This window comes from Aotus nancymaae, unplaced genomic scaffold (assembly GCF_030222135.1).
Source record: "Aotus nancymaae isolate 86718 unplaced genomic scaffold, 86718_ANA_hifiasm-v0.15.2.pri h1tg000011l, whole genome shotgun sequence".
NCBI lineage: Eukaryota > Metazoa > Chordata > Mammalia > Primates > Aotidae > Aotus > Aotus nancymaae.
This window is the reverse complement of record NW_026988422.1, coordinates 86,558,034-86,584,455: the sequence shown is the minus strand read 5'-3', so window position 1 is coordinate 86,584,455 and position 26,422 is coordinate 86,558,034. Positions and strand designations below refer to the sequence as shown.

General features: G+C 46.6%; 1 protein-coding gene and 1 non-coding gene across 2 annotated transcripts; both read right to left on the bottom strand.

Annotated features, from left to right (window-relative positions):
• Positions 1-14,189: 14,189 nt before the first annotated feature.
• Positions 14,190-23,174, bottom strand: EIF5 (eukaryotic translation initiation factor 5). Its single transcript, XM_064375247.1, has 11 exons — positions 23,070-23,174; positions 21,766-22,048; positions 21,579-21,660; positions 20,542-20,714; positions 20,149-20,260; positions 18,918-19,060; positions 18,504-18,662; positions 18,078-18,239; positions 17,602-17,766; positions 16,745-16,879; positions 14,190-16,348 (listed from the first exon to the last, which is right to left on the bottom strand). Exons 2-11 carry the CDS (start codon positions 21,835-21,837, stop codon positions 16,259-16,261), a joined length of 1,293 nt encoding a protein of 430 aa, XP_064231317.1. The 5' UTR covers positions 21,838-22,048; positions 23,070-23,174; the 3' UTR covers positions 14,190-16,258.
• Positions 19,426-19,551, bottom strand: LOC135274460 (small nucleolar RNA SNORA28). The gene has a single exon (XR_010342283.1). It is a non-coding gene; the product is annotated as a small nucleolar RNA SNORA28 (small nucleolar RNA).
• Positions 23,175-26,422: the final 3,248 nt, after the last annotated feature.

The window sequence follows — 26,422 nt, the reverse complement described above, 5'->3', positions numbered from 1 at the left end:
CAAGTAGCTACGATTACAGGGCGTGCCACCATGCCCAGCTAATTTTTTTGTATTTTTAATAGAGATGGGGTTTTACCATGTTGACCAGGTTGGTCTTGAACTCCTGACCTCAGGTGATCTGCCTGAGTAGCTGGGATTACAGGCGTGTACCACCACACCCAGCTAATTTTTTTGTATTTTTAGTAGAGACAGGGTTTCACCATGTTGACCAGGATGATCTCGATCTCCTGACCTTGTGATCCACCTGCCTTGGCCTCCCAAAGTGCTGGGATTACAGGCATGAGTCACCATGCCCGGCCTAATTTTTATATTTTTCAGTAGAGACGAGGTTTCACCATGTTGGCCAGGATGGCCTCGATCTCTTGACCTCGTGATCTGTCCACCTTGGCCTCCCAAAGTGCTGGGATTACAGGCGTGAGCCACTGCACCCAGTATATTTGTCTTTTTGTTATTAATATATGTTATTACTGTCTGCTCAATAAAAAAGAAATATAAGGCCAGGCACAGTGGCTAATATCTGTAACGTAATCCCAGCACTTTGGGAGGCCGAGGCAGGCAGATCACTGAGGTCAGGAGTTTGAGACTGGCCTGGCCAACATGATGAAACCCCATCTCTATTAAAGATATAAAAATTAGCAGGGTATGGTGGTGGGCGCCTGTAAGCCCAGCTACTTCGGAGCCTTAGGGTGAGGCATGAAAATCACTTGAACCTGGGCGACAGAGGTTGCAGTGAGCTGAGATCACGCACTGCACCCCAGCCTGAGTGACAGAGCAAGACTTGGTCTCAAAAAAGAGAAAAAGAGAGAAATATAAATTATATAAGAGAATAAAAAAAATTAGTGACACCAGCAATAAAAAAGAAATATAAGTTAAATAAGAAAAGTATTGCCTGCTTGAGGTTTTTAATGTCTTTATCAACCCTACATAGTGCATGGCATGATGTGCTGCCCACGCTGTTCCCACCCTCGCCCACCCGCTCTGCCCGTGCTAAGGCTGTTGCTCCCCACTGCCCAGAGATTCTGCCTGACAACTCTCAGCTGACCCACACTCCAGGAATCTCTCTCAGCTGAAGAAAGCTCCTGCCTGGGTCAAGGTCACACCCCCTTTCCCAGAGCAGCCCGTATCCAGTGCCTGGTATAAAGTCCCAGCTCCCTTGCCCAGAGATGGTACACTCTGAAGGGACGTTCCGGCTCCCGAGCTCCCTGCAGAGTCACCTCAGCCCCCGGTTATGGCCGCATTGCCGCTCAGCCTCTCCCTCTGCCCATCCACTGCCCTCATTCCCCGCCGGTGTGGGTCCCAGGAACATGCCCCGGAAGCTTCTTGACTGCAAATCTGTGTCTCCGAGTCTGCTTACTGAGGAACCTGACTTGTAATACCCACAACACGTTATTTTCACTGCCGTCCTTTTAGGTTTGCTCAGACATTTGTCACCTTCTTACCTTTTATTTTTTTTTGAGGCAGGGTCTTGCTCTGTCAGCCAGGACGGAGTGCAGTGGGTGCGATCTTGACTCACTGCAGCCTCCACCTCCTTGGCACATCAATCCTCCCACCTCAGTCTCCCAAGTGGCAGGGACTACACACCTGTGCCACCATCCCAGCTAATGATTTTGTGTTTCCCATTGAGATGGGGTTTTGCTGTGTTGCCCCAGTGGAACTCCTGGGCTGAAGCATCCCCCTACCTCAGCCTCCCGCAAGGTGCTGGGATTACAGGCATGAGCCACTGCGCCAGGCCGCCTTCTTAGTCCTTATTCCTCCTTGCTTCTCAGGCCTTCCAGCTGGGATCCTTTCCCTTCCACGTGAAGCGTATCCTTTAGGATGTCCTTTGGTGCACGCCTATTGGTCAGAAGCTCTCAGTCGCGGCTGGTATAAATATGCCTTATTTCCCCCTCATTCCTGAAAGCTGTTTTCACTGGGAACATCTTCCCCACCCCTAGCACAAATGAAGAGATCATTTCTCTTCGTTTTCTGCCTTTCATTCTCGCTGTTAAGAAATAAGCTGTAGGTCGGGCTCAGTGACTCATGCTTGTAATCCCAATTACTCTGGGAGGCCGAGGCGGGCGGATCACCTGAGTTCAGGAGTTCGAGACCATCCTGGCCAACATGGTGAAACTCCGTCTCTACTACAAGTACAAAAATTAGCTGGGTGTTGGGGTGTGTGCGTGTAATCTCAGCTACTCAGGAGGCTGAGGCAGGAGACTCGCTTGAACCCGGGAGGCAGGGGTTGCAGTGAGCTGAGTTCGTGCCGCTGCACTCCAGCCTGGGCAACAGAGTGAGACTCTGCCTCAACAAAACAAAACAAAAACAAAAAAAGAAATAAGCTGTCAGTCTAATTATCCCTGGAAGGTAACCTGTTTGTTGTTTCAATAACTGAAAGAGATTCGTTTAAAGCGCCCATGACAAAGGTGTGTTTGTCCATTTCTCTGTCCTTCCATCAAATTTTCAACATTTTATTATGAAAAATTGCAAACATACAAAACCATTGAAAGAATGGTAAGGCCAGGTGCTCACGACTATAATCCCAGCGTGTTGGGAGGCTGAGGTGGAGGCTTGCTTGAGTTGAAGACCAGCCTGGGCCATAGAGCGAGACTTTGTCTCTCAAAAGAAAAGAAAAAGCCCAAAAACAACAACAAAAAGAAAAACTTTGGAATAGTGATCATGTTGCTAATTTTTCACGTTGCACAAGTAAGGGAATATATACTAAAATGTAAATTGTTACATATTTGTTGACTTCAGTTTATGGTGGCTTGTCTTTTTAGAACCCATTTAAATTACATCACAAATTCACTCTGAAATAATTATTGACCTGTACACTATGATTTATTGCAGTCTTCTGTATGTAAGATCTGCTTCAATAAAATTTAATCACAATGTCTATTAGTATATATGTGAGATACAATGCCTGAATTGCCTATGACAATATGGTGTATCCTAATTTTGTAGTAAGAAAAACACTCCACCAAGGCTGGGCTCAGAGGCTCACACCTGTAATCCCAGGACTTTAGGAGGCCGAGGTGGGTGGATCACCTGAGGTCAGAAGTTGGAGACCAGCCTGGCCAACATGGTGAAATCTCATCTCTACTAAAAATACAAAAATGTAGCTGGGAGTGCTGGCGGATGCCTGTAATCCCAGGTACTCAGGAGGCTGAGGCAGAAGAATCACTAGAACCCGGGAGGAGGAGGTTACAGTGAGCCAAGACCACACCACCTCACTCTAGCCTGGGCTACAGAGCAAGACTGTCTCAACAACAACAACAACGACAACAACAAAAAGTTGTAAAACTATGATATTAATGTAAACAGAAACATTTGTTGAATGAACATAGCTTTTCTCTAGTCAAAAAGTGTTTAAGAAGCAAATGTTCGGCCGGGCGCGGTGGCTCAAGCCTGTAATCCCAGCACTTTGGGAGGCCGAGGCGGGTGGATCACGAGGTCAAGAGATCGAGACCATCCTGGTCAACATGGTGAAACCCCGTCTCTACTAATACAAAAAATTAGCTGGGCGTGGTGGCGCGTGCCTGTAATCCCAGCTACTCAGGAGGCTGAGGCAGGAGAATTGCCTGAACCCAGGAGGCGGAGGTTGCGGTGAGCCGAGATCGCGCCATTGCACTCCAGCCTGGGTAACAAGAGCGAAACTCCGTCTCAAAAAAAAAAAAAGAAGCAAATGTTCTGAAGGTTTCAAGAAATATAAAATTAGCTCGAGGAGACCAGCCTGAAAAACATGGTGAAACCCTGTTTCTACTAAAAAAACAAAAAAAAGAAACAGAACTTTTCCCAAAGTATTGGTACCATATTACAGACCAACCTGCAGTATGTAAGAGTCCCAGTGGCCCCACTTCCTCACCGTATCTGGTGTTGTCAAGTTTCAAATTTCAGCTGTTCCGATGCGTATGTATCGGTATTTTATTATGGCTCTTTCATAAATTTTTGCTTCATATATTTTGCGAGTATTTCAGCAGGTGCATTCAGTGATATAACTGTTATTCTTTTCTGAGACAGAGTCTCACTCTGTTGCTCTGGCTGGAGTGCAATGGCGCGATCTCGGCTCACTGCAACCTCCGCTTCCCGGGTTCAAGCAATTCTCCTGCCTCAGCCTCCCGAGTAGCTGGGACTACAGGTGGTCACCTCCATGCTCAGCTAATTTTTGTACTTTTTAGTAGAGGCGGGGTTTCACTATGTTGGCCAGACTGGTCTCAAACTCCTGACCTCAGGTGATTCCCAAAGCGCTGGGATTATAGGTGTGAGCCACCGCGCCCAGCCAGAACTGTTATTTCTGATGTGTTGATGGTTCCTCACATTGTGGCGATCCTCTTTATTCCTAATGACTTTTCTGGGTTTGTCAACAAAATAAACAGAGAGATGCTCTCTCAAAGAAAAAGGTATCTGGGAATAGGGCATTGCGATGGGAATATGCATGTCATAGTGAGCTGTGTGTGTACTTAGGGAGGTGAAGGGAGAGAAGAGCTTTTAAAGGAAAAGTGAGGAGAATTACATCATTGTTTTGAGATAATTGTCCTTGGCCATGAAGGTCAATCACAAGGCCGACGCCGGTCCAAGGTTGGACGGGCTGTTGCCGGGCGGGTGTCCTTGCAGAAGTATTACTTGTGTCAGGTGTGACGGCCTTTGTGCAGGCTGTGGTTTTTGTAGTCTTTTGTGATCGGTGGTAGTTGTGATTGGACAAATGAGCAGGAGAATGTTCTCTTCACAGCCTTGCCTGGCTCTATTTCTCAGGGTTGTTTGGTTGGTTGGTTTTTGCCTTTTAAAACACAAATGACTCCATTTTCATTCTGACAGGCTTCACGTTTCTCCCTTTTGATCAAGATCTTCCTCTGAAAGCCTCAGTGGTCAATCAGCCCGTGGTTAGGTTTTGATTGTCCCTGGATACCAGGATGGACCTGTCCTGGTTGCCAGCCTTGTCCCGCACTGCAGGGAGTGATTGCCGACCAGGGCCAGTGTCAAAACCCTTTTAGCCACCTGTGAACAACAAGGGAGGTTTGAAGGGACAGGATGGCAGCTAAGTCTACCTAGAATCCATTATTAAGTTCAATTTTGTCTGTTCCACAGGGTTTTTTTTTCCCCAATCATTTCAAAGTGCCAGGCCAGCATTATTCTGTTAGAAGTTGTAGTTCTGTAAATTTTTTTTGAGACAAGGTTTTGCTCTGTCACCCAGGCTGGACTGCAGTGGTTCGATCATAGCTCACTGCAACCTTAAACTCTTGGGCTCAAGGGATCCTTCTGCCTTAGCCTCTTGAGTAGCTGGGACTACAGGTGCAGGCCACTGTACCTGGCTAAATTTTTCAATTTTTTTGTAGAGACACGGTATCACTTTGTTGCCCAGGTTGTTCTCAAACTCCTGGCCTCAACTGATCCTCCTACTTCAGCCTCCCAAAGTGTTGGGATTACAGGCGTGAACTGCTGTGCCCTGCCATTCTTCAAAAACAATTTTTTAAATTTCTTTTGAGACAGGGTCTCAATCTGTCACCCAGGCTGGAGTGCGGTGGCACGATCTCAGCTTACTGCAACCTCCGCCTTCTGGGCTCAAGCAATCTTCCTACCTCAGCCTCCCCAGTAGCTGGGACTACAGGTGCATGCCATCACATCCGGCTAATTTTTTGCATTTTTATAAAGATGGAGATTCCACCATGTTGCCCTGGCTGGTCTTGACCTCCTGGGCTCAAGTGATTTGCCCAACTTGGCCTCCCACAGTGCTGGGATTACAGGTGTGAGTCACTGTACCAGGCTTCGCGAAAATTTTAACAAATAACAGTATAAAGTTTTTTTGTGTTTTTGTTTTGTTTTTGAGCTGGAGTTTTGTTTTTGTCACCCAGGCTGGAGTGCAATGGCGCAGTCTTGGCTCACTGCAACCTCCACCTCAGGGTTCAAGTGATTCTCCTGCTTCAGCCTCCCAAGTAGCTAGGATTACAGGTGCCTGCCACCATGCCTGGCTAATTTTTGTATTTTTAGTAGAGACGGGGTTTCACCGTGTTGGCCAGGCTGGTTGCGAACTTCTGACCTCAGGTGATCCACCTATCTCGGCTTCCCAAAGTGCTGGGATTACAGGCGTGAGAACCACCGTGCCCAGCCCAGTATGAAGTTTAAAAAGGCAAAATAAAAAGTAAAATTAATAGTAATATGACAATTTCATTGCATAATGATTTTGAGCCACAAACCTAGGCTTAAAGGCAACCAATCGAACAATGCAAGTGCCCACAGGGAATTAGGTGTGGCCTGTTGAAACCAGGTTGCCTGTTTTCTCATTTTGCATATATGGGCCTCAAATTTCCTAGAGGAATTTTTCCAGTTATAGTATGTAGCAATACACAGGGATACTTTATTTTTTATTTTATTTTGTTTTAAAATTTTAGTTATTTATTTGAGACAGAGTTTCGCCCTATCACCCAGACTTGAGTGTTCTCTGCAGTTTTCACCTTCTGGGTTCAAGTAATTCTCCTGCCTCAGCCTCCCGAGTTGCTGGAACTACAGGCACATGCCACCACGCCCAGCTAAGTTTTGTATTTTTGTTTTTAGTAGAGAGGGGGTTCCACCATGTTGGCCAGGCTGGTCTCGAACTCCTGACCTTAGGTGATCCACTTGCCTTGGCTTCCCAAAGTGCTGGCATTACAGGCATGAATCACAGCGTCTGGCCCATAGTGATATTTTATATTATTGCTCTGAGCTCAAGATTCTGGCCTGTTTAATCTGAGAGCCTGACCTTTATAAATATTTATCTAGCTCTTTTCTTTTAGACTGTTAATCTTTCAATTAACTGTTCCATCACCCTAAGCAATTATTAGTCAAGCAAACCTAAATTTACATTTCTAAAAGGTGTCTAGGTTGTTGGTTACCATGGAGCCTTTGTCATTTATAAGCTATTAATCTGAAAGCCCTTTAAGACTTAAAAAAAAAAAAACTTGGCTGGAATACCATAAGCAGTGAGTTTTATCTTAATACCAGAAGAAGAGCCAGCAGAGAAATAGGGAGACAGAGAGAGAGAGAGAGAGAGAGAGAGAGAGAGAGAGAGAAAGGAGGGAGAGAGAGAGAGAGAGAGAGAGAGAGAGAGAGAAACTTTTAGAAGGCTTTACATTAACTCTGAGACGGAGTCTCACTCTGTTGACCAGGCTGGAGTGCAGCCTCTGCCTCCCAGGTTCAAGCAATTCTAGTGCCTCAGTCTCCCGAGTAGCTGGGATTATAGGCGTGTGCCATCATGCCCAGGTAATTTTTGTATTTTTTGTAGAGATAGGGTTTCACCACATTGGTCAGGCTGGTCTTGAACTCCTGACCTCAAGTGATCCACCCGCCTTGGCCTCCAAAGTGCTGCAATTACAGACGTGAGCCACCGCGCCTGGCTACCCGAACTCTATAGTTGCAGGGGTTTTGTTTGTTTGTTTGAAGTTCAAGTAATGATCATTTGAGCTCTGATTTTTCCTTGACATAATTTGTCCATCATTTAAAAAATGTTCACAAGAATGAGCTATAGTATGTAACTGGCTGGAGTCCCAGAAAGCCTAGCATGTTGTAATGTTTGAGAATCCCATTCTGCTTTTTATTAATCTCTCAAGAGCAAAGAATATCTTTTTTATCCTGTCAGAATGTCAGGAGTTTGGACCGGTATTTTGGCGTTTTCAACGGTGGAAGATTTTTTTGAAAACAAGCCAGGGAAACAAGTGAAACCAAATCGAAGGACACCGAGAGGAGTGTTCGCCAAATTTTACCCCAGGCATGCAGGTCAGACCAAGTATTACCTTACACGCTCAGACCAAAACTGAATTCAGGCTGGGCGCGGTGGCTCAAGCCTGTAATCCCAGCACTTTGGGAGGCCGAGGCGGGTGGATCATGAGGTCAAGAGATGGAGACCATCCTGGTCAACAAGGTGAAACCCCGTCTCTACTAAAAATACAAAAATTAGCTGGGTGTGGTGGCACGCGCCTGTAATCCCAGCTACTCAGAGGCTGAGGGAGGAGAATTGATTGAACCCAGGAGGCAGAGGTTGCAGTGAGCCCAGATCACGCCATTGCACTCCAGCCTGGGTAACAACAGCAAAACTCCGTCTCAAAAAAAAAAAAAAAAAAAAAAGTAATTCACCAGAAAGGACTTACCAGAAAAAGACAGTCTTTTATCATCTCAGGAGGGATGTAAGGTTCTTTATTAAGGTGGCCTCATAACCAAACCAGATCTTGAATATAAAAAATTCTCAACCAAAAAAAAAAAAAAGCTTCCACCAAAAAGAGGGAGGGTTGGCCTGAGCGAGACTCACCAAGGCCGAAGCTCAAAGGGCTCATTAGAGGACTGCATACTGGCCGAAAAGAAGAGTTCTTCCTGATAGTGAGCTTTCTTCTTTTTTTGGAGACGAAGTTTCGCTCTTTGCTGCTCAGGCTAGAGTGCAGTGGCACAATCTTGGCTCCCTGTGACCTCTGCCTCTTGGGTTCAAGTGATTCTCCTGTCTCAGCCTCACACGTAGCTGGGATTACAGGTGCTTGTCACTAGGGCGGGCTAATTTTTGTAGTTTTAGTAGAGACGAGGTTGCACCATGTTGGCCAAGCTGGTCTCAAACTTCTGGTAATCCACCCGCCTCAGCCTCCCTAAGTGCCGGGATTACAGGTGTCAGCCATTGTGCCCGGCGTGTGATAGTGATCTTTCTTTAGGTCCCATTTCTGACCCCATTTAGGTCAATTAAATAATAGAGAGAGGCTCTTTAAAAGAAAGTTATGTATTCAGGAATAGGGCATTGCAATGGCAATAGACATGTCATAGTGAGCTGTATGTGTGCTTTAGGTGGGTGAAGGGAGAGAATTTTTTTTTGAGGCGGAGTCTCACTTTGTCGCCCAGGCTGGAGTGCAGTGACTCCATCTCAGGTCACTGCAATCTCCACTTCCCAGGGTCAAGTGATTCTCCTGCTTTAGCCTTCCAAGTAGCTGGAATTACAGGCATGTGCCACCACACCAGGCTAATTTTTTGTATTTTTAGGAGAGATGGTTTTCACTATGTTGGTTAGGCTGGTCTCGAACTCCTGACCTCCGGATTCACCCGCCTCGGCCTCCCAAAGGTGTGCACCACAATGCCTGGCCGAGAGAATGGTTTTTAAAAGAGAAATGGGAAAAATGAAGATTACATAATTGTTTTGAGATTATTTGTGGCTACAAAGATCCATAACCGGGGTGATGCAAGTCCACAGCTAGGCAGGCAGTTGCTGGGTAGATGTCCTTGAAGTATTTTTTTTGTATAAGGCTGTGATGCTTTTTGTACAAGGCTGTGGTTTTTGCAACATTTTGTGATAGTTTTGTTATTGGACACACCAGCATGAGAACTTTCACTGTCACAAAAGACTACAAACCCCACTCTATCTGTTCATTTTTTTTTCTTGAATTCAAGTGACCCCATTTTGATTCTGACAACTTTCATACTTTATTCAAATCTACTTTTTCTGAGATTCAAAGAGCTACATCTTTGGTTAGTATATGTCTACAATACCTTTTCTCATCCTTTCAACTTCTCTTGTCATATTTTAGGTGATGCTCTTGTAAACAGTGTATTGCTAGACTTAAAAATTCAAGCTTATGGCTTGTCCTTGACCTGACAGATTTATTCCATTTACTTTCATTGGGATTTAAAACGTGTGAACTTGTTACTACATTTCTTTCAGATTTTCCTGCTTTTTAGATACCTGGGTTTTTTACTCTTTTCCAAAAAAAAGAAAGACTTTTTATTTTTTAGTTAACCTTTTTTTTTTTTTTGAGACAGAGTTTCGCTCTTGTTACCCAGGCTGGAGTGCAATGGCGCGATCTCGGCTCACCGCAACCTCCGCCTCCTGGGTTCAGGCAATTCTCCTGCCTCAGCCTCCCGAGTAGCTGGGATTACAGGCACGCGCCACTATGCCCAGCTAATTTTTTGTATTTTCAGTAGAGACGGGGTTTCACCATGTTGACCAGGATGGTCTCGATCTCTTGACCTCGTGATCCACCCGCCTCGGCCTCCCAAAGTGCTGGGATTACAGGCTTGAGCCACCGCACCCGACCCTAGTTAACCTTTTTTAAAAAGAGGTTTTAGGTTCACAGCAAAATTGAATGGAAGGCACAGTTCCCAGACTCCCTCTCCACCAGATGGTGCATCTGTCAAAACTGATGAGCCAAGGCTGACACATCATGATCACCCAAAGTCCTCAGGGTCCACTGTGGGTGGCGCACATTTCACAGGCTTGGACAAATGTATCATGACATACATGCACCATTATAGGCTCATACAAAGTAATGTCACCGCCCTAAAAATCCTGGGCTCGGCCTAACCCTTCCTAGCCACCACAGATGCTTTCATTGTCTCCACAGTTTTGCCTTTTCCAGAATGTCATATGGTTGGAATCATATCAATGGCAAAACTATGGAGACAATAGTGTGAGTGGGTACAATGTATCCGCAAGGCTGGACCTGTTCCTGCCTCTGGGTCCTTGGAATGCCAGACTTGTGCAGTTGAGGTTCCCATTGATTCTATCACCAGGTCAATCTTAGGTAAACTATCCCCTAATCCCCAGCTGGCTTCCTGACTTAAGAGTTACTTTGTATCTTGTCATCAAAAGAACTTTATTAGTAATCCCAGCATTTTGGGAGGCTGAAGCAGGCAGATCACTTGAGGTGGGGAGTTCAAGACTAGCCTGGCTAACATGGTGAAACCCCGTTTCTACTAAAAATACAAAAATTAGCTGGGTGTGCTGGTGCAGGCTTATATTCCCAGCTACTCGGGAGGTGGAGGCAGAAGAATGGCTTGAACTCCGGAGGTTGCAGTCAGCTGAGATTGTGCCACTGCACTCCAGCCTGGGCAACAGCGTGCGTCTCTGCTACACACACACACTCAAAACACTTGATGAACAGAGAAGAGACGGTGATCAAATCTGAGAACCCCAAACTTGTAATTAGAGAACTGTTCCTGAACCTCCATGGCCCTGCTCCTGGGTCTTGGCCTTTAAGTAGACCCCAAATAGGCGATCCCAGTCTCGAGAGAGTAAAGAGAGAGAGAGAGAAGGGAGAGGAGAGAGAGAGAGGTTTCATTGCTCCTGGGACCTCAGATTCTGCTGTGGGACAGGAGCCTGGACCTGCTAACCTTTCCACTCTGGGCACCGTGCCCTCACCATAGATAGCCAAGGCTGGTTGGGGACCCAAGCTTCCCAGGCTGAAGTGCATCCTTCTGACCAGTCTGCTCGCTGCCCTGCCCCTCACCTCCTTTCCTGTCTCCCACAGGACCTTAACCTCCCTGGCAACAGAGGGATGCAGACTTGTCCAGGAGCGCCTGCTGCTTCCACCAGCCTCAGCCCCACCATCCACCATGGAGCTTCCACCTTCCAGGAGTGCTCCTCCACTTTCCTCTCCGGGGCAAACTCCTACCCATCCTTTGAGAACCTGCATGAACACTGCCTCTTTCTGTGACGCTCTCCTCCCTTCTCTAAGGCTCTATCCCTGTTTGCCTGCCTTGGCCTGCGAGCTCCTTTAGGATGTCAAGTGTGAACTGCCAGAGGCCTGGCGTGGAGTAGGGACTCAAGGATCTGGTGGGATGAATGAGCAGACGGCCACCCACCCCTCTGTGACTTGCTTTTCAGTCCACAGATGGTCCCTTCAGAAGGCTCCAGGCCTGTCAGTTGCAACTTTACCCCAGGACCTGGAGAACTGCTGTCCTCTCCCCACTGTACATTCTAAGGATGAGAAATTTCCTCCCTACCTCTATCCTAGGTCCTCCCTGGGGCAGTAAGGACATGAGGGCCACATACGGAGAGGACTAACACTGGTTTGTGACAGCAGAAGCTGGGGCCCAACCTCCATGTGCATTTGTTGTGGGACTCTGGGCTTGTTTCCTCCTTGAGAAGTGCATGTGTAACCCAATGCTTGTGCCACCAATCCGGGTACACTTTGGAAGGATCCCTTCCTTCGCCAAGTGCTAGACATGCTGAAAGGCAAGTTGCAGGCCGCCTTCCTGGGAAGCCCACTCAGCTGCACTGGTGCAGGCCGTCTGTCCTCATGGTCCTCAGTCACTAGGGGCACAATGCCATTCTATCACTAGCAGCTCTAGGGCCCATTCTCCCAAGAGCAACACACAAGGGACTGACGTGTCCCTGCCCAGCTCATGGCTGCCCTGTGCCTGTGGTGGCAGAAGCTTCCCAACTAATGTCATCTGTCGGACAGAACTCTGCTTGCTGGGGCCCTGGCACGTGACAGGATGGGCTACCCAATGGTTTGGGGGCTATTTGCAGATACGGGGTCACATGAGAGCACAGCTTGTCCATAGTCACCTGGCTTTGTCTGGGAATCACTAGTGTTGCTGGTGACAACCACCCATGGGCTACTAGGGGCTGAGACAAAGACTGCCCCCTCAAATGCTCCACAGCCAGCAACAGCTCTTCCCTTGCAGCTGCCAACTGCTCTCCTTGTTCCGACTCCTGCTCTAAACGTCTTCAGTTGCAGGCATATTCTGTCCTTTTAGACAATCTCCCCTACTGCCCTAGCCAGGCATTCTGAGGGCTGCACGCAGGTTTCCACCCCCACTGATGTGGAAAGGCAGTCCCCTAGTTTTACAGTAAGGCCCAGGACAGAATCCAGATTTGATCCTAACATCCAAGTGAATCCTCCTCCTCTTAAAAATAATCTACTACATAAGCAAATGGCAGGTGGCAGGACCAACTCAGATCCTGCCACTCGAGAGGCCCCCACACTGCACCTCCATCTAGGTTCCAAGAAAAGAACTCCTCTGTAGCTATTCTCACATCCCAGCACATACAAGCCCTTCATTTTCTGGCCATACAAAAAAAACACAGAAATTTGATTTCCAGAACAAAACTTGCTATGGCTGAACAGACAGGTGGGCATAAATCCTGAGCTCCCAACCTATTATCAAAGGGTCACAGGGTTACTGTGTTACAAACCTACAATGAGACCGTTGGCAAGTCATCTGCTGTCACTCCACTTACAGAATGTCATTATGAGTCAGTATGTGTACAGAGTACTGGGGACAGAGATGACTGAATGACTCCCTGAGCCCTTGAGAGGGCAGAGAGAAGTGCAGCACTGTTTCTGGTGCTGAGATTGCTCTGGTTCTGCAGTCGTCAGAAAGACTGAAAATTTGAACCATCAAAAAGACAATGCAGGGACAAGGTCAACTGTGCGTTTTCTGGTTACTCTGGAATGGAATACTGGTAGGTCAAGCTGTGGGCAATTAGCAAAAAGGGTTGGTTAGGTAAGGACTGTCTGCAGACATGTCAGAGAAATTTAAAATACATCAAGGCTTGGTTATTTTGTTAGACAAGTTACCTTGGTAAACAGTACCTATGCCTCAGGACCATTGTGAGGAGTGACTGAACTAACAGAAAACACAAAGGTTCAAATTCACATATCTGCTTTTTGCAGATGCCCAGCTTTCATTCTTCTGGCATCTCTAGGCCAAAGGCATAAAGACAGTGCTCAGTATACTGGAACAAACAGCTTCGGGACTCCATCCTGATACACCTTCCTTGTCAAGCGGGAAGCACTGGATTAGAGTACCTGTTTGCCCCACTCTAAATTTTAGGACCCATGCTATTTATTTTTTAACTCTGTTAACTTCAGAATATATTTGTTTAGAAAGCAATCCTTGGCCGGGCACCGTGGCTCACGCCTGTAATCCCAAGGCAGGCGATCACCTGAGGCTGGGAGTTTCAACAGCCTGGCCAACATGGAGAAACCCCGTCTCTACTAAAAATAAAAAATCAGCTGGGCGTGGTGGCACATGCCTGTGATCCCAGCTACTCAGGAGGCTGAGGCAAGAGAATCGCTTGAACCCAGGAGGCAGAGGTTGCAGTGAGTCAAGAACGCACCATTGCACTACAGCCTGGGCAACAAGAGCAAAACTCCGTTCCCCCACCCAAAAAAAGAAAAAGCAGCCCCCCCCATTTTAAACTAGAGATATATACTATTTCCACAATTACAGAGCTGTGTATTTGAAGCCTGAGTTCCCTAAGTATCCGTCAATATTTCAAAAAATAAAATTGAGGCAGATTCTCAGTTCACAGACTAGCAAACCTAAAAGAAGCCAGTGACCCGATTAAATGAACTGCTTTGTGAGGCTGGCGAGTGTAACTGCAAGATACATCCAACACAAATTCAAAGCAACAGCTACCAAACTGCAGATTCCAATGCTTTGATCTCATTATAAAATGGAAACTTATTAAAGCAGAGACAAAATACAATTTTATCATTATTTTAATCAAGTAACTTAGCTGTTTGAAACAAGAAATCCTTAAGACAGTTTAATAGAGCAAAGTGAAGAATTACTCTATTAGGATAACCTGCGAACAAAGTTCAGATTATGTGAATTTGAATTCCATTGGAAGTTTGGCACCAGACTGAACACTGGTCTAAGCTAAAATTTTTAGTGTTCTAGAAGCCCTGAACATTTTCCCTCAGATAAAAAGTAGAAGCTTTATAACAGAACCTCATTAGCTTGACACTACACGTTGAATGCAACTTAGCTTAGGTCACCAGTATCTCCTTTAGAATTCCAGTTAATGAAAGCAAACCGACCTCCCGGCAAAGAATCTGAAACCTAGACAACATCGTGTTTGAAGAAACAAATCCTCTTTGGTGTGACAAAGCACGTTCCCTCCAGGTACGTGGCTCCTCTCCACTCGCACTACGATCTAGCACAGGCAGCTGGAGGCCAATTCTTGCCTTTCCAGTAGATTGCTAGGTTTCAATTCCTTACAACAACAAGCCAACACGGTTATTACATCAAATGTTTGTATCGTTTCAATGTGAAAAATTTTTTACGCTTGCTAAGGTCTCATTATCTGTGAGATAAGTCACAAAAAAAGAGGTGAATTATATATAAGCCACTGCTCGAAAATTAACCCTATCGATTCTCAATTCCCACTGTGCACTTTGTGAAAAGGGGTAACTGTCAACAAGTTTAACCTTAAAGATGATTACTCAAACACAATCAGAACTCATATTGAGTTTAGATCAGGCAAGGAGTTCACGGGCAAGTTATTGACTCTTGTGTGTCCAAATCTAAAGCCCTGCATAGGCTCTGTCAGATCTTTGTCACCTGCACTCAGGTGGCCATCAGACTCTTGGGTGCCTGGCTATATTCAATGTGAAGTAAAAAATATCCCAAGTCTTACACCAAAATAGAGGCTCTGACTTAGTAGTATACTTTTAGCTTTCTTTTTAAATAAGACATTCTTGGAAAAAAAAAAAACCAAATTTGAAACACAGTAAACACTTACTTTGGCACCACAGCAACCAAAATCTAAAAAGCATAAACTGTGTCCAAATGTAAAAGGCATTAAACAACCACCATGGGGGGGGGGGGGCCCACACTGAACAAAAAGATACAGCACGTCTAACATTTTAGAATTGTAATTTAAACCCTAAGGGCAAAAGCTGAAAAATTATGCTTAGGTTGCTAGTGAGTGCACCCTTCCCTGTTTCTCCCAAATAAAATCAGTCTATTGTTTAATTGCACCCCAAAGCAAATTCTCTCAGTACAAAGTAACTACTACACACACACAAAATGCTTGCTAATGTAATGATTTCCCTGGCTCATCCAATGTGCAATGCATATGATTTCAAAGACTACGATTTGGGGCAAGTGTACATGATGTACAACTCTCCAAGTTTCAAAATCTGCTTTTATAGGACACTCAGGTCATCAGGTCATATTTACTTCTTGGTAAGATGTTGCACTCATTTATCAATCTACCTCAGAACGGACACTACCGGATGCCGATTTGAGGGACCAGAGATAAAACTTTAGTACTATATTTAATGGGCTGAATAAGGTAATCACAAGTAAGTTTGCTTTACCTTCTGTTGAAGACCTCTTTACAGCCTCAGCACCTAACAACATCTAGCAGGCTCCAAGAATGCTCATCAGGTGAAATGATGGCACATTTAAAAAAGGAGCCAGTTACTTCAGCTTAAGTCATTCAGAGCCAAACATCTGTAGAATGACCAAAATCAAATCTTTATTTTTATAACTGTATAAATGTGATCCAAATGTGTCCACCACTAGTTTTTTCAAAAAGAAACATGCTATAAATAAGCAAACTACATCTGCTCACTGATGTGTATGGACTCCCTAGGTGTCTCACTGGGCTTAATTACAGACCACTCACAGTAATAGATTTTTAGTGTAAAGTGTAGCATGATGTTAAGCCATTTTAGCTTTTGCACATACATGTTGCACTTCTGGCTGATAATGGGAAAAAATCTGCAGCATTACACTGTTAAGCTAGGTTGCATCCATCCCCTTAAATGGCATCAATATCAATGTCGTCGTCCTTGTTGTCAGACTTTACGGTTTCAACTTTCGGTACACTGGCAGTCTTCGAATACACCACCTGATAAAAGGAATAATTTTATTCAACATAAGCTGATAAATCTGTTTATAAAACAAATCAATATAAATTGTGGTCACAAAGGAGGAAAACTGCCTAGATGCAGCCATTTCTTCTTCACTGAACAGCTTTGTTATGCAAAACCTATAGGTTATCTTACACAGGTTCCACAGTCTTAATATTTTACAAGTTTTTTTAATAGACTATAATGTGTAGGAGTAGGAATGGCTTCCAACACCCTATTATTTTCCAAATTATTGGGAAGCTATATTTTATTGCATCTTAAATTCTAAACTTGAAATTACCCCAAACTGCCATTTTATCACTCCTCACAGACCTTTGTAAACCTCAAGCACCCATTGCCAACACTACGCAACACCCTCCCCCTGCAGTGTTTACCTCAATGTTCTCATCTTCATCTTCTTCTTCACCACCGGAAGATTCTTCCTCTGCCTCCTTCAACCATTTTATAAACGGTTCTGCTTTGACACGAATCTCTTTGGCAAGTTCTTTGGAGACATATTTCTTAGAGGCCTAAAAAATTGGGTACAATTCTCTTGAGGACTTAATTTTTTTTTTTTTAAAGACACTCTCACTCTGTGGCCCAGGCTGGATTGCAGTGGCACGACCTTGGCTCACTTCAACCTCTGCCTCCAGGAGTCAAGCAATTCTCCTGCCTCAGTCTCCCGAACTTAACAATTTTTGATTATTTATACAACCCCCCGTTATCTCTTTGAAGAGACTGGGTCATAATAAGTCTGAATTCTCAACAGAATATACGTACTCAACAAACACATTATTAGTCTCACCAGTTCGTCATGACTACAAAACAGACATGGTGGGAATCACAACCTATAGCATAAGGACTGAACTTCAGCGTAGAGACTAGGTATTAAACACTACTTCTTGATCCCAAAACGCTGTCTCAATACTAGTGAACAGCTCTGCACTTTGGATGCCGAAGCAGGTGGATTACCTCAGGTCAAAAGTTTCAACACCAACCTGGCCAACATGGTAAAACCGTCTCTACTAAAAATACAAAAATAGCCGGGCATGGTGGCAGATGCCTGTAATCCCAGCTACTCAGGACGCTGAGGCAGAACTGCTTGAACCCGGGAGGCGGAGGTTGCAGTGAGCCAAGATCACACCATTGTACTCCACCCTGAGACAGAATGAGACTCTTTATCAACTACCACCCCCACCCCCACCCAACCGAACACCTGTGAACTTAAAGAGCCCACCTATATATTCCCCACCTTTTCCGACCAGCTGATGATGACCTCTTCTTCTAAAAGGTCTGCATCATACATCTCCTTCAAGATATGTGGAATCTTGGAGATAAGCTGAGCTTGATGCATTGCTACCACACACTCCAAACCATGAAGAAGGTACCGTTGAGCTTTCTTGTTGTTGTGACAAAACTGCAAATAGATACCTTGGCGTTAACAAGCTTTTTTATATGTTCTAACTTGACAACGCTAGTACCCAAATATTCCTTCCCTTAAGAGTGTTCTGTAAGTGCATGGCCCATTCACCAGTGGTTCAAAAAGGTCAATGCATAAAGATCCCCATTAAGTTTGTAAGGGCCTATGTGCAGCACTTTCAGATGGACAGAGGTGGGCCAATTATCCCCACTTTCAAGCATGACAGGACAAGCAAAAGTGGTTAAAATGACCATCCTGAAAGCCACACAGCTGTAATCTCATTCATGAATCCAGAGTAAGTCACTTACTCGTAGGAAATGGCGCCTATATTTCTTAATCTGTTCTCTGATCTTCTCATTAAAAAGAACTTCAGTCAGAACAAGAGGGCCCATGGCTTTTACATCTAGTCTTTCTGCTTCAGCAACAATTTCTTTGTCAGATGAATCAATAATTCCCTCTTCTTTCTTCTTCTACAAGTAAAAGGGAAACAATTCAGTAAAATAGAGGCACAATTTGCCAGGCTCAAGATATCAATCAGTCCCTACTCTGATGGACGTATTTTTTCCTACCTAATTTGGCAGTTGACATATAGTGCCTGGAACCACCCTCCAATGAATGAACAAAAAAGTGAAAATAAGCCATGCAGAGTAATCCTTTATACAGTTTAAAGTATCACGTATCTAAAGGCCCAAGGCTGGGTTGAAGCTGATTTACAGACCAAGCTAAGGTTTTACCTTAACAAAATCAAACAGGATGTTGACCCGCTCCTCAACTGTTCTTTCCAAATCATCGCTGAGAGTCAGAACTTTCGCATGGTCACTGATCTCATCCATTCGACGTCTTTGAGCTTCCTCAGTTGTATCTTCTCCCCAATCATCATCCTCCTCTTCTTCCTGTTTATGAAAACAGAGTTACTTGATCCAAGGCCATAAACACGAAAAAGGGTCAGATTTTGTCAAGTTAATGGCATCAAGTTCATCCCCTACCAAAATTGGGTTCACCTTAACTCAAACAGCCAATAGTACTTGGAATCCAAAGTATTAGTGTATTACACTGAAAGTGAGTTTCAACATTTCCGTCCACCTGAACCGAACGTCATATACTTTACACAACTTTAGTGCCCACTAGGCCCTTAACCCCACACTCACCACCGTATGTGGAGGAGGACCAATTTCATTTGGCGGCGGTGGTGGTGGTGTCTCACTGCTGGATACGGAGCCATTTTCCTTGTCTTTGCCCTTTCTATTTTTCTTCTCCTTTTCTTTCTTTCCTGTACCACTGTCACTATTCTCTATAGAGAAAAAGGGAAATAAAAATTTAGCCCCATAATTTACCTCACTGCCCATTATGAACATTTAAAACCTGTCCTTACTATACTATGGATCCCCTCAGAAAAATCACGTCACACACAATGCTACTTAAGAGGCTTCACAGATCAAATTCATCATGTATTTCAAATTCATATATTACGTAAGATGAAAACGTCAGCCTAAGAATGGAGTGACACAAAATATTAGGGATATAACTGCTAGGGAAGATTAAAATGAAGTGATGATGTCTCAACCAGGGAGTGAAAGGTGGCCCTAAGGACCCCTCTCTGCCATCCCTCATGAACAAGGTCATTTACTCAACCCAGCTTTAGCCAACAGTTATAACAGTGTTTAAGTCTATATAAGGGTTTATCTCACGGGAGAGAGAACACCGGAATAGGTTAGACTTTTTTGCTATAGCAAGCTCAAATTGTGTCAGACAGTTGTGATTATCTGCCACAGAGTGTTGCTTGCAATGCTTAAGTTTAATAAAGGGGTCCCTCTTTACACAGATCCTTTGCTGGGTTTCCATCAAAATTTTAGTCATTACTTCATCAAGATAAGCTGTCTTAATTGATTATATGGCACAGTTTAATCGGCAGCCTGTTTTTCACCTTTAATGGTTAACAGTACAGTTTTGGAAGATGTCTTAGATTTGATAAAATATAGTGCCAAGACTGAAAATTCCTTATATTTTGAGACAGAAGCTCGCTGTTGCACAGGCTGGAGTACAGTGGCGCGATCTCAGTTCAGTGCAACCTCTGCCTCCCAGATTCAAGTGATTCTTCTGTCTCAGCCACCTGAGTAGCTGGAACTACAGGAGTGTGCCACCATGCTTGGCTAATTTTTGTATTTTTATTAACGGGGTGGGTTTCACTATGTTGGCCAGGCTGGTCCTGAACTCCTGGCCTCAAGTGATCCACCCACCCTGGCGTCCCCAAATGATGGGATTACAGGCATGAGCCACTGTGCTGGGCCTCTCTTATATTCCTATTCCAAAAAAACCTTCTGTTTTATTCCCAACAGTCACTTTGTGTTAGGATCTTAGGAGTTCATCATGAAGACTCACCAGGTGGGTTTTTGAGAATGAATGTGCAGAGTTTATGATGTGTGTCAAGCATGCCTCGATAGCCACAGGCTTTACAAGAATTACCTATTGTTTGCTTCTTTGGATTGACATGCTGCCAAAATAAAAAATAAAAACAAGTTACGTTATCCATAACATAAAAATATCTCATCAGAAGACATCTAAACCACAGCTTCACATACAAAATAAACGTTTTTCACACAGTGACCTATTTTAAAAAAAGAATGGAAATATCCCCAAAACTGGAGGTTTTGGGTTTGATTTACAATTACATCTGTTCTGCCTTCTCAGGAAGGTGACTTTGTGATATTACAGAACTGATCATAAAAGTAGGTATATGGCTTTTGTTTTGACAACAACCACAAAAGCACTCACCAGATCTGTTTCAGGATTCTCACATTCAGGACAGAGAACAAATTTTTTAATGAATCCATCCAACATGTCTTGCAGCTTATTCGCCTCATGAGATCCATTGACAATGTAACGGTCATTCTTAACATCAAACTGGGTCTGTGCTCCCAGCTCACAACCAAAATATTTGGTGGGATCTATTTGAATGAAAAAAGTTTAGATCATTATACAGTTACTTAACTCAACCACCACTCTTTTTTTTTTTTTGAGATGCAGTCTCACTCTGCCACCCAGGCTCGAGTGCAATGATGTGGTCTTACTACAACCTCTGCTCCCCGGGTTCAAGCAATTCAACCGCCTCAGCCTCATGAGTAGCTGGAACTACAGGGGCATGCCACCACACCCGACTAATTTTTGTATTTTTAGTAGGGACGGGGTTTCTCTTTGTCGGCCAAGCTGGTCTCCAACTACTGACCTCATGACCCACCCGCCTTGGCTTCCCAAAGTGCTGGGATTGCACTCCCGAGCCACCACTCTTTTTAAATTACAGGGTTAAAGAAATGTGTTCTCTAGGCCGGGCGCGGTGGCTCACGCCTGTAATCCCAGCACTTTGGGAGGCCGAGGCGGGTGGGTCATGAGGTCAAGAGATCGAGACCATCCTGGTCAACATGGTGAAACCCCGTCTCTACTAAAAATACAAAAAATTAGCTGGGCAGGGTGGCGAGTGCCTGTAATCCCAGCTACTCAGGAGGCTGAGGCAGGAGAATTGCCTGAAACCAGGAGGCGGAAGTTGCGGTCAGCCGAGATCTCGCCATTGCACTCCAGCCTGGGTAACAAGAGCGAAAACTCTGTCTCAAAAAAAAAAAAAAGAAAGAAAAAAAAAAAGAAATGTGTTCTCCTGGTAGTTTTGTAAATTCATGACAACCAATAAACCAGAGTTCCTTAGTTAACTTGTAAGCTAATCAACTAGCATACAATTAGAACAAGTTTCGCAGCTCAAAGACTTTGAAGACTCTATCCATAATGTCCCCTCTTTTTAGACTTTTCCAAGCTTTACTTACACGTTGGAGGCCGATTAAGCGCCTTGGCAACGTCAACCATGTTGACTATAACTGTCTTGATTCCATTTCCTTTGCCCTCAACCTAAAGGAAATAAAAATTTTAATTTTGCAGATTCCCCCGACAGATGGAATCTTCAAAACTCTGCAAAAAGAGCTATCAACTAAAATGAAGAGCAGTATATACTACCTTGGCAATCAGACGGGGCATCTTGTAGCGATAGAACTGGTCTGACACGCTGCGGTTGACGTTGACAGACATTTTGGCTTATTATTAGTGGCTTTATCAATAAGATGAAGAGATCTTTGATTGCAACTTTTTGGTATCTTCTGTCTGGAGAAGAAGGGATGACATAAACGACTGCAAGAGTTCTCGGTCTCTGACATGAAAAAATTTTCGCCACTGAGGCTGTGAGCTTCTTGCTTGTATGCTATGTTTCCCCAATACAGGTACCAATGGCTGCGCAACAGCTCTGAAAGAGAAAAGAGAACACACAACCCCCAACCCCCAGGTTTAACATCACTGCTACTCGAAAACGCCTCCTTTTACGTTCTGGTTAGTTATGCTTCTGCTTAATTCTACCTTAAAAAGCATCTGAGATCACGTGCAAATAGCCATTCTCCTCTAACACAGTACACCTGCGGGAACTTAAAAGGCCTCGATTTCAACGAAGCTTTGACTCTGGCAGGCAAATGCCTGGTAAGAAAACACGCTGTGCTGTCTCAGCCGCCGTGGGTTTCCATCAGACCGAGGGCAAGCAGCAGGTCAGCATCTGCTTCTGCGGCCATCCAGTAAGTGCTGAAGAGCGAACCCGAGCCCCCTCCGCCCCGGATCAGCAGACTGCTCAGGCACACCCCGTTCGTCATCATTCTCAAGGAGAAACTAGGGAACCATCCTTTACAACTAATTGTTGCTTCGGCAACCATGGCCTACTTCAAAGCTGCACTTCCTTCAACGCAGCGCCCGCCCAGCAGTGCCATTAAAGCACGGGAGCGCCGGCGAACGCCAAACGCCAGGCCCGGCCCGGCCTCCCTTTTCCTGGCTAAGCAAACACTCGGTTAACCTTCGCCCCGGTCCCCATGGCTACCGCGCTCCGAGCAGCTCCGCGAAGGCGGGCGGCGCGCGACCCGGGCGTCCGGCCCCATCCCCAGCGCGTCCCCGAGAGCCGGCGGCCCGGGAGGGCGCGCGGCCGGGAAGCGACACCCGGCCGAGAGGCGCCGGGGCTACGGTCGCCCCCGCCCAGAGCGCGCGATGACTCACAAATGCAGCAGCCGGGACCTGAGTCAGCCCGAGCGGCGGGCACGCGCGGCGCGCTCCCGCGAGGCCGGGGAAGGGGCGAGGCCGGCCCGGCGAGCGCGCGGGGAGGGGGCGGCCGGGGCCCGGGCCCGCCCGCCGCCCCCCCAAACTGCGCCACACGCCGCGGCGGGGTCACGCGGCGGCCGCCGCCATCTTGTGCGGCCGCCATCTCCCGGCCCGCCGCGCCCGAGACTCACCGTTTTCGTCAAATAAAGACATAAACCCAACGCTGCTCGCCCGGGACTGGGATGAAGTGAGGCGCGATATAAACCCGAGTCCGAGTCCGAGTCGGCGGAGGCGGAGCGCAGCGAGGAGCGGCCGGGCCAGGTGCCGCCGCCGAGCAGCGGGGAGGGGCTGTCCCAGCGACGTCCGCGGTCCACACCCGTCAGCGCCGGAGCCTGGCGACCTGGCGCGGAGAGACGGCGCCGTGAGCCGCGGGCGGGTCGGGGGGTGCGCCTTCCCCGCCAGCCAGCAGCCCGCGGGGTCGAGGGGGTGGGGAGCACCGGGCAGGGGGCGCGGGGCCGCCGCCCCTCCAGCGGACTCACCTCTGGAATGTTCTCGCTCTGACTGAACAACGCCGCCGCCGCGCTCAAGCTACCCTCGGCCCCAGCGCCCGCCCCCTGCGTCAGGCCTCACTGCCCATTGGCTCGAGGCCTGCCACAGCTCGCTCGTCATTGGCTCGCTTGCGGCGTCAATCGCGCCTTTCCGCACCCCTTCTGCTTCCTGAGGCTCCACTTGTGGCCTCGGCCCGCCTCCAGCCTCGAGCCCCGCTTCCTTCCTCTCCCCTCCCCCTCGCTTCCCAGAGGCCTTCGCGGCGCAGCCTTCGGTTGTCGCGAGAGCCAGAGCGGCTCTGGCGGCAGGGCCGGGCCGCGGGGGACGGCGTTTTGTCAATTTGGGCGCTGCGGGGAAGATGGCGGTTGGTTTCCCCGACGTCGGGTCTGGGCCAGGCCGCGGCGTCGCGGCGACTCCCGGGTCCCAGGACCACCGCGCTCGAAACCCCTCTCGAGGCCGTGTTTCTGAGGCCGACACTTTCGGGGAGAGGAAACCCGACCGCGTTCTGCCAGCTGCGGGCGCTCGTCCGTTTTCCGGTCCCCCCCGGGGACGCAAGTCTCCGGGCCTCGAGGAATGAGTTGTTTTTCCATCCTAAGCCCCAGGCCTGGGTTTTTCATCCCAGGGCTGTCTTCTGTGTCGGACCTGGGTGGAGTGGCCGCAGGCGGAATGAGCCTGGGACTCGCCAGTGACCGCCTGGGGCGGTCGTGAGGCTGCCCCGCCGCCTGGGTGCCGGCCTGCCCCCGGGCCTGCGCGCTTCCCGTTTTCGGAAGAGGAGGCCCTTAACTGGTTTGGAATCCTGGGGCCTCCTGAAGGCGCTTCGTGGTGGGGTCCCGCCTTCTGGTGAAGGCTTCCCCCGCTCCCAGGCTTGAAAAGCGCTGTCCTTCCTTCCTGCTTCCCTGTACCTGCTCCTCGTCGGCATCCTGTCGACCCCACCCCTCCAGTTAATGACTTGTGAATTCCTTGACAGGGAAATCGTAGCCCTGATCAGGAGTTTATAATGAGATTCCAGTGTATTCCATTGAAAATTACTGTTACTTACACTGGTCGCGGTGGCTCATGCCTGTAATCCCAGCACTTTGGTTGGCTGAGGTGGGCGGATCACCTGAGGTCAGGAGTTCGAGATCAGCCTGGCCAACGTGGTGAAACCCTGTCTTTACTGAAAATACAAAAAATTAGCTGGCGTGGTGTCGGGCTTGTAATCCTAGCTACGTGTGAGGTTGATGCAGGAGAAGTCTTGAAGCCGGGAGGCAGAGGTTGCAGTGAGTCGAGGTCACACCACTGCACTCCAGCCTGGACGACAGAGTGAGAGACTGTCTCAAAAAAAAAAAAGTAGAAAGAGGCTCTCATATTTTAGTTCTGTTGAAACTCTCCCATTCTTTCTGAAACTTGGATTTTTGTGTGTGTGAAAACTTGAGACTTAACGCATCCATAGTCCACCCTGAAGTTCGAAGACATAACTTAGCTGCAATAGATTGAGAGCCCCGCTGACCTGCACTCTGGTTTCAGGTGCAATCATCGTGAAGTCCTGAATGGCCGTGCAGATTTCCCGATCTGGAAAAGCGCAGTGTTGCTGAGGACAGGATGAGGTGGATAAGGGGCTGCCTTTTGTTTTAGAGCAGTTGCATTTGCACTAAGGTTAGAATTGGAAGCTCTGTTGATTTTTATTAAAATCCAAGATCGCACTTCCATAACTTAAAAGCTTTATAAACAAAAATCGGCAGTGTTGGTGGGAAGAAAAAAAGGCACGATCCAGGATTGAGAGGTGATTTGTGTCCTTTAGAGCAGAGACTTTTCTAATCCCACAGTGTGTAAGCTGGTGTGTAGTTGTTAAGCCAAATGCACAGTGCCTTATGAGTACCAGGGTTCCCATCAGACAGACTAGAAAAGCGGATCCCAGGCCGGGCGTGGTGGCTCACGCCTGTAATCCCAGCACTTTGGGAGGCTGAGGCGGGCAGATCACCTGAGGTCAAGAGTTTGAGACCAGCCTGCCCAACATGGCAAAACCTCGTCTCTACTAAAAAAAAAAAAAAATTAAAAAATTAGCTGGGCGTGCTGGCGGGCGCCTGTAATCCCAGCTACTCGGGAGGCTGAGGCAGGAGGATCGCTTGAACCCAGGAGTCGGAGGTTGCAGTGAGCGTAGATCTCACCACTGCACTCCAGCCTGGGGATCACAGAGATGCTCCTGCTGTTTCACTGTGGAGCGTGACTTAGCGATATTGAAACAGTTGTGAGTTTTTGCTTGCTTGACAGCACACAAATGATGTTATTTTAGAAACTCTTTTTGTGAAGTATGGGTGTGAAACTAGTCTGAGGTAAGAGGCCTTCCTCTTCAGAAAAGTTTTAATAGCAAAACCTGAATTAGCTTTCTCGTATGTTTAATGGCACAATTTTTAATTTCATTAAAGAAGTTTGTGATAATTTTAACTACTTTTTAGTATGTGTACCACTCATTTATTTGTATGCAACCATGGACAACTTTAAAAAATTACTCTTGGCCCGGTGCGGTGGCTCAAGCCTGTAATCCCAGCACTTTGGGAGGCTGAGGCTGGTGGATCATGAGGTCAGGAGATTGAGACCATCCTGGCTAACACAGTGAAACCCAGTCTCTACTAAAAATACAAAAAATTAGCGGAGCGTGCTGGCACACACCTGTAGTCCCAGCTACTCAGGAGGCTGAGGCAGGAGAATCACTTGAACCCGAGAGGGGAATGTTTCAGTGAACCAGGATCGAGCCATTGCACTCTAGCCTGGGCCACAGAATGAGACTGTCTCAAAACAAAACAAACAAACAAAAAACTTGTGTTATTTTTTTCCCTTTTATTTTTAGTTAACACATAACTACACACAGGATACAAAGTGGTATTTCAGTACATGTATACAATGTATAATGATCAAAGCAGAGTAATCAGCATATCCATCACCTCAGATATTTATCATTTCTTTGTGTTGGGAACATTCAGAATTCTCTAGCTTTTTGAAAATATTCAATAGATTATTG

Coding starts and splice junctions, on each gene's coding strand:
- EIF5 (XM_064375247.1), bottom strand. CDS start 21,837: ATGTCTGTCAACGTCAACCGCAGCGTGTCAGACCAGTTCTATCGCTAC. Junction 18,663..18,917: donor GTCCTCCTCCACATACGGTG/GTGAGTGTGGGG, acceptor TTTCATAAACAG/GAAGAAGAGGAGGATGATGA. Junction 17,767..18,077: donor ATAGGCGCCATTTCCTACGA/GTAAGTGACTTA, acceptor ATCTATTTGCAG/TTTTGTCACAACAACAAGAA.